Source organism: Rutidosis leptorrhynchoides, chromosome 1, assembly GCF_046630445.1.
Source record: "Rutidosis leptorrhynchoides isolate AG116_Rl617_1_P2 chromosome 1, CSIRO_AGI_Rlap_v1, whole genome shotgun sequence".
Taxonomy (NCBI): Eukaryota; Viridiplantae; Streptophyta; class Magnoliopsida; order Asterales; family Asteraceae; genus Rutidosis; species Rutidosis leptorrhynchoides.
Window position 1 is genome coordinate 423639406 of NC_092333.1, and position 15647 is coordinate 423655052.

The window sequence follows — 15647 nt, forward strand, 5'->3', positions numbered from 1 at the left end:
TACCGGCTATACCGTCACATCCAATTAGTCAGGAAGGTAAATTTTTCGTCGATTCAGTCGGGGCCAATAATACAAATCATATCGAGATAAAAATCGATGGCAAATGGATCGAATTCGACCTTCCAGAATCGGTGAGCAATCATAACCTTGTTTTTCGTTTCAACAAGGATCGGATTTCGTGGTCATTGGTCGAAATTAACAAGTCTTGTATCGAAGATGTTAATGTGGGGATCCAATCTGAGCTGGTCAAGGGACCTAATATGGGTGAGGTAGAAGAAGAATCGCCTCCTTCGAGCCCAGACCCTTCAGGTGCGTTTAATGCTTCGCCTAAGTTAGGTGAACATTGTGAAGATGATAAGACAGAATCACAGGCTGACAATCATAATGGCGAAGAGGATGAGGTTGTTGATGGTGAATCTGCGACTGTAGTTGATAAGGTCGTAGATGATGTTGAGGAGGTCGAAGATGGCGAGTTCATACCAGTTGAATCTGACGATTGCATTGATCCTCCACCGGCTGTCTGTTTCTCAACCTCGATTTTCACCCCAGATTGTGAATTGAATATTGACCCGTCGCCCAAAAATTCCCAATCGTCGAGGAGCTCGGATGCAATTTCCTATGTAGGTGGAACAGGTATCGAGGGAAATAAATGCACGCGTGAACACCTTTGCCCGTTTCCCCACTCATCATATGCCCAAAACCATATTGGGCCAGAAAATCCTATTGGGCCAGATAATGTTGGCGTGATATTGCCTATCAGGCCCCAAATGGGCTAGACATGGGCGTAGATGAAAGAGAAGTGGGTGAGTCTATCCCGGAAAAAATTGATTCGCTAGCATTTACCGCGGTCGCTCGTTTTCGTGTTAAAAAGAAAAAAGTTCCCCCGTTGATCAAAAGTCGTTTCATTAAACATGTGTGGGGTAGGTATAATATGAAACATAACCGTCGTCGAGACAATTTCCGGTGGCACGAAAGATACTTTATCGAGAACGTGATGAATGACTCGGATGAGGATGTTGGTTGTTGTTCATGTTGTTCTTCTTGCGAGTCATCGGACTCGGAAACATAGAATTGCTTATTTGTTGTGTCGTGTCACCTCCTTTGCCCTCGTGTTTGTCTTATTTAGCTTCGAGTTTTAGTGTGTGTGTGAGCGCCTTATTTTTGAGGTTGCGTGTTGTTGTGTGTTCTGTCTAGCTCCTGGCTAGTTGTTTATTTCGTGTACTGTTCTTATATTAATAAAATTTACTTGCCTTTCAAAAAAAATAAAAATAAATAAAGTCCATAACACATTTCATCAAATATAAGTATATAACCTTCACCATAAGCGAGATATAAAAGTATACGTAGTTCATTCTATCGTAATCACTATCGTATATTGTTCGATAGCAGTTTCCTTTCAGGTATGTTTGGATACATCTCATCGTCTAGATCACATGTATAAAATCGTGACATAGATCTTATTACTCTGGTAACAATCGAGGTGTACGAATCTTTTGGTTTTGGTGGTGGTTTTCCAATAATGCCCTTACATGTTATGTATGTGCTGTTAATTAATCAAGGTATTTGACGGTTTAAACTCTCCACACAACATTTGTATACTATGAGGACTCTCCATGCTGAAAAAAATAGTTTTTGCCATTGGATAGCTTTTTTTTTTTTTTACAAACCACGAGAATCACAGAGCAATTTTGTCTTTATTGGAGTAAGCAGGTATACATGCAATTACACGTACTTGTTTGATCTCTTTAGGTTTCACGCTGTATATATATTTTTGTTATTCGTTAAAATAAAAAGGAAAAAAGTGTGGTAGTACGTAAATGAATTGTGTTCGAGACTCAAACACAATACCTTATACAAGACTCAGATAAATATACCATCCTTAAGCTACGATGAACAATAAGCTACAACTCTATTTCTTTTGTAAAGAAACAACACATATCTACAAACTTTATTACGGAATATTTTTTTGTAGAGAAACGACACATATCTAAAAACTTTATTATAGCATAAGCATAACCTTACTTTCCTTTCAACCACTATGAACAATTAGTACTCGTATATATCAGTAGTAAATAGTAATAGCATTTAAAAAAAGAAAAATAAAGTTTGTAGATATGTGTTGTTTCTTTACAAAAGAAATAAAGTTGTAGCTTATTGTTTCTTACCACCTACTGTCAATGCTCTAATCTTTAATATATATGTGCCTCATTGCAAGTTAAAAAAGGAAGACGTATGGTTTCTCATTTCCATGTTGATGGGCAAATAAAGATGGGTCTATGAGGAGGGACATGGGGATCGCATGTCAGTTATATAAAGATGAAGATAAATAGCTACAAATGTTTAGTTGCTAAGTCACGTTACGGTTGATATGAATAATGAGGATGAAATTCAATGGGTGCACTCTCACTACAAGAAAAATGCTCATTTGTGACGATCTTTTAGTGACCGACTCAATATTTGGTCACTAATAATGCTATTTAGTTACCATTAAAAAAGTGGTCACTAAACGGTATTAGTGACCAAACAAATGGTCACTATAGTGACCAATTTTGATATTTTGGTCTCTAAAAATATTTTGTGACGGATCTATAGCGACGAAAAGTGACCAACTTATTTTGGTCACTAACTTGATTTAGTGACCATTTTAGTGTTATTAGTGATCAAAAGCCTTCGTCACTAAAGCTTATTTTTCTTGTAGTGTCTTTAGACAAGGTAAACACGGGTGCGGTTTTCGTATTATGCTAGATTCAATTAATGTTATAGAGTTTCATTGCTTCGGGTGATTGGAGTAATTGTTTTTGAGAATCAAAGCGAAAAGGTATGAAGTTATTGGCCCGGTAACACTTTGGGGATTTTAGTTGACTAGAATTGAGGAGGTATTCAATGGGTATTACTCGTGTTTGGGCCGTTATAGTTTCGAAGATCAATTTAAAGGTGTTTCAATTACTATTAATCGCAAATAGGTGCGAGAGTCACCATCTCTACATATGGTTGTATCATCCATCGCTGCTTCCGTAATATCATGGTTTTAATTATAGTCATAGTGGGTGATGTATGTTTGTATGGTCTCTTTTAATGAGTGTATGCATTTTTGTGTTGGGCTTTATCAAATGGGCAAGATAGTCTTTGTAAGTCTAGTTTGATTATTATGTATCCTGCAAGATTTTTTCACTTTTTTTTTGTGTGAAAAATCTTCTATTTATTTATTTCTGTTTTTTGCCACAAAAAAAAAAATAATAAATAAATAAATAGTACTACCCCCGTCTCATTCCAATAGTCCAGTATTCCATTTTGGACTGTCTCAAATTAATAGTCCACTTCCATAAATAGAAAGGTAAGAAGATATTTCATTGGTGGATCTGGAGAGAGAAGATATTTCATTGGTGGAGAAATGAAGTTAGTGGGATTTCCTAAAACTGCGTATTTTTTATCTGTGGACTATTGAAATGAGACGGAGAGAGTAATAGCATTTAATGAATTCAATCAAATATTAATCAATCATCAATTATCATTTCAATTAATCAATTAAAGGCAAAAGGAAAAGAAAATAAAAGATAATTTGATTGCGACAGCCACTATCATAGTCCAACATTCAAGTAAATACAGGCATTAAAGGTAGCACTGTTTGTTTGTTACTAAACAGTAGACAACTCACGATCTCCATTGGTTGTTAGTTTGTTATGGAGTACATTACATCGCATGTTATTAGTTTAATTTCAATATCAATATCAATATCAATATCAACCTCCCAATACTATCCAACGTTGTAAATTAAGAGTAATTCCTTTTTTAATACTGTATTAATAATTAATAATTAATAATTATAATTATATTTAATTAATTATTGACTATTCCTTAATTATTAATTATAATTATGTGTTTTTTTTTAACTTTTTTTTTTTTTTTTTTTTGTGAATTAATCGAAATGAAATTAGTCACATAACGTGATGAACTCAATGCAATTATTGCCTCCAATCAATTGGGCCAAATTTTAATTATGTTTGAATAAAATAAATACAGGTAATGTGCTACTGCTATGAAAAGGATTGATATTTTTTATTTTTTAGTGTACATAATAATAAAGCGGTAATCATGTTATATAGTCACAGATCACGAATTACTATTTCTTTATCTATCTACTATCTATTTTATTTTATTTTCTCTCTATCTATTTTACGGAATAAATGAAAAGTAGAAGACATACTCCGTATTTTTTTTAACAAAAAATTGATAAGATACCAAACATATTCTTTTTCTTTGGTTTATATATGTACATACTAAATACGTATAAACTTATGATGATCACGTCATCCCTACGGGTTAAGCGGACAAAAGGACATAGAACATGGGGTATTTTTCCTGACAATCATTAACTAACCCATCCACGAGGAAACATAAATTGTTGTTTACACTTTAAGTTCTTGAAAAATATAAGTTTAAACCACATATACAACATCAAATTTTACTTTTTTATTTCTTAGACCAAATAGAATACTCCGGATAACTCTAGTTGATTAAGTATAACATAAAAAAGAGAAAACCCCATGTAGTAAACTTTTTTATTTTTGGTATTTGTTTATTTCTCCCAATAAGTATGAGAGACAAAAGCATCATTTGTTGTTCACCAAGTGTGTTTGCTTTCAAAAGATGCATTCCACAATCACCACTATCTTCTTCTTCTCTCTATTCTTTATTATCCTTTGCTTCAATGGACCAACAATGGTTTATTCACAGGACATTAATCAAACCACCTTCCAACTTCCTTCTCCTTTACCCCAATGGCCTCAAGGTATGTTCCTCTTTCTCTCTTTTTGTTTATCTTGTATGCATCTATACATATATACATATGTGTCATGGGTGTGTATCACTTACATTATCTCATTTGAATATACAAGCTAATTAACCAATTGGGAAAAGCAGAAATTATAGTATACTTCATATCATGTCGGTGCTATTTATTTTTATTATTATTATTATTATTATTATTTTAAATTATTTTCTTTGCTTTTCAAAAAAAAAAAACTGTCGGTGTTGGGAAAATGTAAATGATTATCTTCAACACCATTAGCTTAGCTTGTACGGTACAAACTTAAAAATGCATAGATTTGGTGAATTTATCGGTAGAAATATCACCGTCCATAAATTTATTACTTGATTCCTAATATATTGTTTGAATAGTGTATTGATTCTAATATTAGCATAATGAATAATAATTGTTACCTTGCATCCTCACATTACCAAATCATCATAATTTGTTAAGTCAGTGTGAAAAAAGGGTTATTGAGTTTAAGACAACGTATCATAACACTAAATTTTGTACCGTGTACTTTAATGATGAAAGTATTTAAAATCAATTATAATTTTGTAAATTTAGGTGGTGGATTTGCAAATGGAACCATAAATTTAGGAGGATTACTGGTGAGTCAAGTAACAACATTCAACAAATCTTGGGCAACAAATGAAGGAGGACCCGATAATCTTGGGGTAACATTTTATGACCCGGTTTTAATTCCACAAGGATTTTCAAGTTTAGGCTCTTATGCACAACCAAATAATATCCCATTTTCCGGGCAAGTACTTGCAGGAAAAGATATATCCAATAACCATTCAAACCCGACTCTTAAATCGCCAACTGATTACACTCTTGTGTGGACTAGTGAGGCTTTAGATATCAACAAAGATGGTGAGGGTTATATTTGGCTCCCAGTTGCACCCGATGGCTACAAAGCCATCGGGTACGTGATCAGTGGCTTATCAGAAAAGCCACCGCTTGATGAAGTTAGTTGTGTCCGTGCAGACTTTGTGGACACAACTAACACAACCATTGTTTTGGGAAACAATAATATTGTAGATTTAAATGGCTTGAATGTTGACGCTTCAATGGGTGGTTTTGTGGTTCGAAATCAAAGTGTTGGAACTTTGAAAGGTAACATATCAAATTCTATGCCGAATTTGAATCAAATTAAAGCATTGATTCAAGCTTATTCCCCGGTGATTTATCTTCATCCGGATGAACAATACCTTCCATCTTCGGTCGATTGGTTTTTTCAAAATGGTGCATTGGTTTATCACAAAGGAGAAGAGTCTAAACCGAGCCCAATTGAGAAAAGTGGTTCAAATCTTCCACAAGGTGGCTCAAATGATGACACATATTGGCTAGACCTTCCATTTAATGGTTCAAGCAAAGATAGAATCAAACAAGGTGATTTACAAGATGCTTGTGCTTATTTCCATGTTAAACCTGTTTCGGGTGGACTATTTACCGACATTGCGATTTGGGTCTTCTATCCATTTAATGGTGGATCAAAGGCAAAAGTTAAATTCTTAAATTTGTCACTAGGTAAGTTGGGTGAACATGTAGGTGACTGGGAACATGTTACATTAAGAATTAACAATTTTAATGGAGTGTTGAATAGTGTCTTTTTTTCGCAACATAGTTGGGGTAAATGGGTTCCTGCTTCGGATCTTGAGTACCACACGGGTAATAAGCCCGTGGTATACGCGTCATTGCATGGTCATGCATCGTACCCAAAGCCCGGGTGTGTTTTGCTTGGTTCCGGAGGGGGAGATATAGGCATTAGAGACGATACGTCCAAAAGCGATAAGATGATGGATACGGGCGTTAGGGCGGTGATGATCGCGGCGGAGTATTTGCCGAATGTGGTGGTGGAACCACCATGGGTGAATTATGAGAGGAAATGGGGTCCAAAAATTGATTATGATGTTGATAAAGAAATTAATAAAGTGAAGAAGGTAATGATAGGGAAATTAAAGAAAGCTTTTGAGAAATTTGTGGAATGTGTCCCAAGTGAGATATTGGGTGAAGATGGGCCAACTGGGCCGAAAGTGAAAAACAGTTGGACTGGTGATGAGGTTGTTTGATTAGTTAATTCATGAAAGTGGTTGATCAAACCTTAAAGGTACATCCATTTTCATGGTTTTTTAGACATTTAATTTAATTAGTATTAAATAGAAATATAAATAGAATGTAGTGAGTTTGTTTGCTTAACTTTTTTTTCTTTATGACTTTCGCTTCTTATGATTGAAGAGTTGATAAAATATATATTATGTAACTTTTATTTTGTATTTGTTGTGTAAAGAGTGAGCAAGGGATGGTAGTATATGCTTGGTGGACTTGAGCCTCGAGTGAGTTTTAAATTAAGTTTCTACGTTTTGATATCTCTTTTAAATACGAAAAAGAAAGAATATAGCATATGGAGGATTATGAGTTTAGATCTGTTTTTACGTGTCGGTTAAAATCGGTCATCCATTCAAATTTGATAAAACAACTAATGAAATGATAAAAGAACCACTCTTGATGAATAAAATATAAAATATAAAATATAAAAAAAAACTATAAACATAAATTCTTACGAGCTATAGTCGAGAGATTTGAATTGTATAAAATATATAGTAACATTGTCGCGAATTGGGTTTTTTCTTAACGCGTGTGTGGATGACAAATGAAAGCATTCAATATCGATATCGTCGTTCAAAAAAAATTATTCAGTAAATATATATATACTTTACCGACTTAAAGTGTAGTTTATAGGTCATCTTCTTTGTGAGTTTTGACCATTTACATATAGAAAAAGAAAACCATTTTCTTCTTGATCTAAGATTTGGTCGATTTGATGAACTCATTTTAGATCTATACACGCCCGAATCACACAAAATACTAAAGAAGTCTGGGAAAAAGAAAACAAAGAATCAAAGTCGCTCGACTGACGCTAAAAAAGATGTTAGCTAAAAACGCAAGTTAAAACACAAGATTGAAGAGGAACTGTGGAAGACGTCATAATCTTAACATTTCTAATGACAAACAAAATAGTTCCAATAATATTACATTTGTACTTGTTTAGTTATTGGATCACTATGAGTGGTGAGTGGTGACGTGTTAGCTTAAAATTTTGTTCGAAGTTCTTGTTGGTTTTGTTTTCGATAGATAAATTGATATGGTTACATAATGAATGATGCTATACCACATACGTGGGAGGAAAGAATTGGAGGTATCTCACTTGGTTATAAAAGGAGGTCATGGGTATCATTCCAATTTGCACCAATCAATACACTTTAAGTATTTGATTATTTCTTTCTTTCTTATCCTTGTTTGAGAGTTGTATTGGTTAAATACTTTGAAGAGTGTAGTTGGCTTAAGAGAGTCGTCTATATCATTGTAACAATTTGTGATATAGTGTATTTCACTCTTTGGGGGCCAGTGGTTTTTCTCCTGTTTTGGAGTTTTCACGTTAAATTCTTGTGTTGTGGATTGTTCTTATTTCTTTACTGCTTTTCATTGGGCGTTTGTTGGGAATTAGTGAGGCCGTAATTTTCCAACAACTGGTATCAGAGCCTCATGTTTGACGGGGGGTCTCGGTTATAGGAGTCGGAGTATACTCTGTGGTTGCCACGGGAGTGGATCGTCCACATCAGAAACGAGTTCTATTGATCGTATAGGGTATCTGGTTAGACAATATTTTTTCTGATTTGGAGTAAGTGGTGTCAAGAATTTGTAGTGGACCGGGTGTTGGATTTTCCAATTTAACGGATCATGTGCGCCACTCCACTACATCTGTCGGCCAGTCGAAACGTGGGCAAAATTAGAGAAAGTGTTGTTCTTAGGATACGCATACGATGTCGAAGTTCAGTCCAATGAGGTTTGATGTAGAGAAGTATGATGGGAGGATCAATTTTGGCTTGTGGCAAGTTCAAGTCAAGGTTGTGTTGATTCAGTCCGGTTTACACAAGGCGTTGAAAGGTAAACCCACCTTTGTTTTCGGCAGTGATTCTAGCTGTAAGTTCGATGAAGAAGAATGGGCTGATATGGATTTGAGGGCGGCAAGTGCGATTCGTTTGTGTCTTGCAAAGTTTGTGCTTGCAAATGTGCACGGGTTATCAACAGCTAAGGAACTTTGGGATAAGTTGGAGCAGTTGTACCTGAGTAAGGGCATCTCAAATCGGTTGTGTCTTAAAGAACGGTTCCATACTTTGCGTATGGATGGGGGTTCAAAGATTTCAGATCATCTGAGCATTCTGAATGGTATTGTTTCGGAACTGGGGGCTATTGGAGTTAAAGTTGATGATGAAGATAAAGCTTTAAGGCTGATATTATCTTTGTCATCGTCCTATGAGCACATGAAACCTATTTTGATGTATGGAAAAGAAACTCTGAATTTTGAAGACGTTACTAGCAAGCTCCTATCCGAGGAGAAAAGACTGGAAGGTAACGGGGTCTCGTCATCAGACAGTACGGTATTGTTGTGTTCGGATAGGCGGAAGAGAAACTCTGGGAAGAATCTGGTATGCTGGAAGTGCGGGAAGACTGGGCATGTAAGGGTTAATGGTCCAGGTGGAGCTAATCCGGCAAATGGCTCCAAAGACGCTAACATGGTCTCCGTTGTTACGGAGAGTGACGAATTCCTCTGAAGTCACGTCATTTTCATGGTGTGTCCGCGCCACCATGGAAAGGGATGTTTGTTAGCGGTTCCACAATTGCACATGGGCATTGGTTTGGCATTGATGCAGGTTGTGTGGTGGAACCAGATGTTGTAACTGATGAAACTTCCAGGAAAAGCCAAACAGGAAGTTGCACCATAACAGTTCAGCTGGGTATACAACATGTGCCGATGTGAAATGCTTGGAATGTGATATTCTAAGTGCTATACTCTTTATGGTGGAGTATGATAATTCTATTAAGAGTTATGATTGTCGGTGAAGACAATGATTGTCGGTTTAGACAATGTTCGACATTGATGCAAGTTTTGTCTCTTGGGAGATAATGTCAACGGCATAGAGATGAGGATCTTGAAGTTGTGGTCTAGGAAGCATCTACGTCGGTTATTCTTGTAATCTGGAATTATGGTTATCTTTTTCTATCAAAAAGGTGGAGATTTGTTTGTTTTGTTTTTGATAGATAAATTGATATGGTTACTTAATGAAGGATGCTATCACACATAGGTGGGAGCAAAGAATTGGAGGTATCTCACTTGGTTATAAAAGGAGGTCATGGGTATCATTCCAATTTGCACCAATCAATACACTTTAAGTATTTGATTATTTCTTTCTTTCTTACCCTTATTTGAGAGTTGTATTAGTTAAATACTTTGGAGAGTGTAGTTGGCTTAAGAGAGTCGTCTATATCATTGTAACAATTTGTGATATAGTGTATTTCTCTCTTTGGGGGCCCGTGGTTTTTCTCCTGTTTTGGAGTTTTCACGTTAAATTCTTGTGTTGTGGATTGTTCTTATTTCTTTACTGCTTTTCATTGGGCATTTGTTGGAATTTAGTGAGGCCGTAATTTCCCAACAATTCTGCGGGAATTTTAAAGTGAAAATTATAAAGGAGTAGTTCATTGTTTTGTTCAAAATTCTTAGATAAAATAATATACACTACAAACAAAATGACTTTTAGTGGCATACAAAAAGTTCAAAGTTCTTGCTATTAATCCATTTTCGATAGTTCTTGCTATTAATCCATTTTCGATTTTCATCTGTCCAGAAACGATAATCAAGGAGTTGGAAAAGCTAAGAGCGACATTCTTTTGAGGCGATTCATAGGATTCTTCGAAACTTAGATGGGTGAAATGGAAAAATATTTTGGCATCTTACGAGAAAGGTAGCCTCAATATTGGTAGCTTGAAGTCGTTTAATAAGGCGCTCAATCTTAAATGGAAGCGGAGGTTTTTAATTTGTCCAAATGATTTATGGGTTAAAAGTGTTAAAGTTATTATAAGATATTGAATTCGTAAGTGATTTCATTGATAATGTCGACCCTCTATTTATACAATGACTCAATCTTTATCTCTAAGTAACCTAACAACCTAATAGTTAAATTAGGAATCCGAATCCCTTTTGAACTCTACATTATATTGTTTACAATTTACAAAATATCGAGTTTGACTAATACTCCCCCACAATTCAAACGGGAGGTGGACGGACGTTGAGATTGTCTCTAAAGTCATTAAAAAGAATCGAAGGCAATCCTTTGGTGAAAATATCCGCCACTTGATAACGAGACGACATATGAAGCACTCGAACCTGTCCACGGGCCACTTTTTCTCGGACAAAATGAATATCAAGCTCAATGTGTTTTGTACGTTGGTGCTGGATTGGATTACTTGATAGAAAAATAGCATTAACATTGTCACAATAAACAATAGTAGCTTTATGAATCGGGTGATGAAGTTCAAGTAGTGAACGCATTTACCCCAACTAGCATGACTCTGAAACGTCATTTGAAACACCACGATACTCTGCTTCAGCACTAGAGCGAGCGAGAGAGAGAGAGAGAGAGAGAGAGAGAGAGATTGTGGGTTGGCGCTTGGAAGACCATGATATTAAATTATCTCCCAAATAAACACAATATCCGGATGTGCAACGCCTCGTATCTAGACAACCTGCCCAATCCGGATCAGTATAAGAAACTAAATTACGAGAAGCCGACTTATTTAAATGTATGTCATAATCAATCGTCCCTTTAACATAACGTAAGATTCGTTTAAGCGCACCCATATGACCATCATGTAGTGCATGCATGTGAAGGCATATTTGTTGCACTGCGTAAGATATATCAGGGCGGTAAATGTTAGATATTGCAAAGCTCCCGCCAAACTACGAAAATAAGTAGGATCAGCATAACAGCCCCTGCACGTGCGCTGAGCTTGGATTTCGAGTTTACTGGTGTTTTAGAAGGTTTACAATATAACATATCAGCCCGTTCTAAAATATCCATAGCATAAGTCGATTGATTAAGAAACAGATTGGGCGTGTGAGAAACCGCCACTACAAGAAAATGACTAAGGTTTCCAAGATCAGTCATAGAGAATTCTGCAAAACGATGTTACATGATGTGCTGTCGAAGAGCTTCAGAAGATGTTGTCAAAATAATATCATCTACATATAGAAGAATGTATGCAGTATCACAACCATGTCGATAAATGAAAAGAGAATGATCGCATTTACTATGGATGAAATCGAGCGTTGACACATAATCTGTAAAAAGTTGATACCATGCCCGTGGTGCCTGTTTTAAACCGTATAACGACTACTTTAGGTGACAAACATAATTGGGATGTTCATTGTCACGAAAACCTGATGGTTGATGCATATAAACTGTCTCACTTAGATTACCGTATAAGAAAGCATTTTTAACATCCAACTGACGTATTGACCAAGAGTGTCGTAAAGCCAAACTTAGAACCCTACGTATTGTTGATGGCTTCACCATGGGACTAAATGTCTTTGTACAATCAATGCCAACTTGTTGAGACCTGCCATCACCAACTAAACGAGTCTTATATCGGTCAAAAGAACAGTTAGAATGAAATTTATGTTTAAAAATCCACATAGAACGTATTACATGCATGTCAGGTGTACGAGGAAGGAGTTCCCAAGTCCCATTTTTAATAAGAGCATGAAATTCTTCCGTCATGGCACGCTTCCAATGAGGATCATTAAGAGTCTCGATAGGATTTAGAGGAATAGGAGAAGGAGAGGTAGATGCGGACATATTGAAATGTATTTTATGCTTTCGAATTCTAGACATGGCTCGAGTATGGATAGTACGAGATGGTTGGGAAATGTTCAGTGTTGATGAATGTAAGACCCGAATATTTATTTTGTATACTTGTTTTTAAAAGACATATGAGATCGGGCTTCGTTTAATATTTATATGGAATTAATATGCAAAGGAATCTGGTTCAGCTGTGTTGCGCGCCGCGCAGGGTTGGGGCGCGCCGCGCCGATTGCTGCTGACAGAACCCTCTTTATTTTTAATTGCTTTAATGAGGGGTAAAAGGGTAAAATCACATGGGGCCGGATTTGTGAGGCTTATGAGCTAGTTTGGATCAGTTTTGGATCCCATTCACATCCACTCATCATCTTCATCCATTCTTAGAGAGAGAGAGAGGCTTAGAGAGAGATTGAAGGTTTTGGTGAGGAAGAAGCTCGAATCGTTCAAAGTCTCGGGTTTTAAAGTTGTTCTCCTCGTTCCTAGCTACGTTGTGGTGGTATTGGTAAGCTCAAACTCCGAATTTCATTTGTTTAACTTGATATTCAATTTAGGGTTTTGAGTTAATTTGTTGAGTAACCCACTTAGGTGATGAAATGGGTTTATGGTGACTAGTTATTCTTGTCACTTGGCGGGTTTTGGGTTGGATGACGTTTTGGCCTTGATTAGGCTTTGGTTTGGAGTTTAATCACTTGGATTAGTGATTATGGAAGTATTGGAACCCATTTAGGGTAATTTGGGTGACTAATTGTGACTTTGGGTCAAATTAGGTTTTGGTGATAATTATGACCCGATTGGCGAATTAATGAGGTTTATAAACTTAAAATGGATTAAGTTGAAGTATTAAACCGAGTTAAATGTGTTTTGGTGTCAAACTTGTAAAGGATGAGATTTTGACCTTTATGGGTCAAAATTAGGGTTTAAGTGTCAAAATGGGTATGACACGTGTTTAACACTTGAGTTCGGGTTTATTTAGCATATTATGACCATTCTCACTTGTGTTAGTGATTATTGGTTAGTTCGGATACGGTTTGTGCTTGGAAGTGCATTTGGGTCGAAATTGCACTAAGGGTCGAATTGGGTGGTTTGTAAATCCATCCTAATTGTGTTGTGATATTTGTGATAATGGAATATGTACTTTCCATTGACGAGTTGCGGATTACTTGGAAGCTTTCTTCAAGACTTCAAGGTGAGTGATAATATCCTATGTGCATATGTATGTGTAGGATGGGTGCGGGTCGGGTGAAGTGATTCTCGGTTATAGAGCTCACTTCACATATAGGTGGACTTGATGGACTTGTGTATAAGTCCAATTGGCACGGTTGTGCGTTTTGGTTGACCATCTTTGGCGAGGTGCACATTTTGTGTGCACATTATCACACATGGTTGTGATTTGGTTGTTATAACCCTAATGGCGAAGGGTTGATATGGTTGTGTTGTGGATGACCCCGATGTGGTGGATTTTATAATCCCGTGACCGTGGGCTTTAGTAATGAGAAATGAATCTCGGGTAGTGCGGATTCATGGTGACTCGGGTTGTTCGGTCACCTTATTGAGGTAGTGGATCTCGGGTAGTGCGGATTCACGATGACTCGGGTTGTTCGGTCATCTTATGGTTGAGAAGTGAATTTCGGGTTGTGCGAATTCACAAGGCTCGGGTTGTTCGGCCAATGTTCGTGTGATTGAGGTTAAGGGGTTAACCTTGTGTATTATTATTATTGTATTATATTAATGTGTTGTTGTGTTGTAGCTAACCCTCCGGGTGTAGCTATTTGGCGATGTTTACTTTGTCGTTGGTGGACTATCTTTTGTGTTGTATCTTTAGCTCGTTGCTTAAATCGTACGGTATGCTTAGTGTAGATGCTTTATACTTGGATGCTTCGGTATGCGGTATTTGTTTTGTGTGGCGTATTCATTTTATACATATATATGTATGTAGTATATTATCATTCACTAAGCATTAGCTTACCCTCTCGTTGTTGACTCTTTTTATAGATTGCATGCGGATGGTGGCTCGGGTAAGCGCGAGGACTAGAAGACTTGCATAGTTGCTTTAGTGACTTGCTTTTGGATTGTTTAGGATTGGGTAGTGTATTCTCGATCGTCATGCTCGGCTTTGTTTTGTATTAAAATCTTAAAGTCGAAAATTGTATTTTTGGTACTTAAGGTGGTAATATGGGTCGATGTCGGACCCACTCCGTAAACTTAATTTTATTAATTAAACGTGCTAGTTTTATATATATGAATTCATGGTTGAAAGCGTTTTGGCTAAAAATGTCGGGAACTAGTCGAACATTTTCGTTAAATTGACTTCCTGGGACAGCGGGCTGTCCAGGTGGTTTGGCGCGCCGCGCACCCACCTGGCGCGCCGCGCAATTGAACTGCACCAGAAATTTTTTTTTTTTGTTGTAAAATTTAACGGGAATTGTCGTGGTTTGGTTTGGGTTGTTACAAGTGGTATCAGAGCATGGTCTAAGGGATTTAGGTGACTTGAGATAGGTGTCTAGACTTAGACTTTTGTGTGCGCGTAATTTGTTGCGGGACTTGTAGGATTACGGGTCAGGAACGGGTTTAGTTAGTGCCTTGTTTATAGGTCGACTAACGTTTATATTAGTAATGCGGATATTATTAATATATTATTTGTGTTGTGGTGTAATTCTCGCGTGTGCTTCTATCGCGTAGAATTTTGCTTGTGTTTGTTTATAGCATCGAGCGAGGCGGTCGTTGTACTAACGAGTCGATGCGGCGTGCGTGCGTAATAAGAACTTGCAGACCTTATTACGGGTGCAAATCGTGTCTAACAAGTGATGTACGACGAGTGTTTAGCAAGATGGGAGGGTGTTGTGCGTGTCGTTTTATACGTGCGTGGACTAATCGTTTTGCATTCTTTAGAATGACGACGCGAAACGAGACCGAGACGAACGACACGGAATTTAACGCTAGAGTTACGGCCGCCGTTTCGGAGCAAATGAGGGCGTTTCGAGAAGAAATGGATGGGAAGTATTCCGAATTCCAAAATAGGGGTGAAATGGAGCGTTGTCTTAAGAGCTTCATGAGGACTAAACCCCCTATGTATGATGGGAAACCGGATCCTTTGGTGAGTACGACTTGGGTTTCGGATGTCGAAGGGTGTTTTCGTA

The 15647-nt window shown here is 37.0% G+C and overlaps 2 protein-coding genes across 2 annotated transcripts; one reads left to right on the top strand and one right to left on the bottom strand.

Moving 5' to 3' along the window:
- The first annotated feature begins 4561 nt into the window (after positions 1-4561).
- LOC139872256 (hypothetical protein At1g04090-like) lies at positions 4562-7023 on the top strand. Its single transcript, XM_071860100.1, has 2 exons — positions 4562-4789; positions 5375-7023. The coding sequence occupies exons 1-2, from the start codon at positions 4648-4650 to the stop codon at positions 6880-6882; spliced, it is 1650 nt and encodes a 549-aa protein (XP_071716201.1). The 5' UTR covers positions 4562-4647; the 3' UTR covers positions 6883-7023.
- Positions 7024-11210: 4187 nt separating this feature from the next.
- Positions 11211-12507, bottom strand: LOC139902078 (uncharacterized mitochondrial protein AtMg00810-like). Its single transcript, XM_071884737.1, has 3 exons — positions 12090-12507; positions 11677-11825; positions 11211-11609 (listed from the first exon to the last, which is right to left on the bottom strand). The coding sequence occupies exons 1-3, from the start codon at positions 12505-12507 to the stop codon at positions 11211-11213; spliced, it is 966 nt and encodes a 321-aa protein (XP_071740838.1).
- Positions 12508-15647: the final 3140 nt, after the last annotated feature.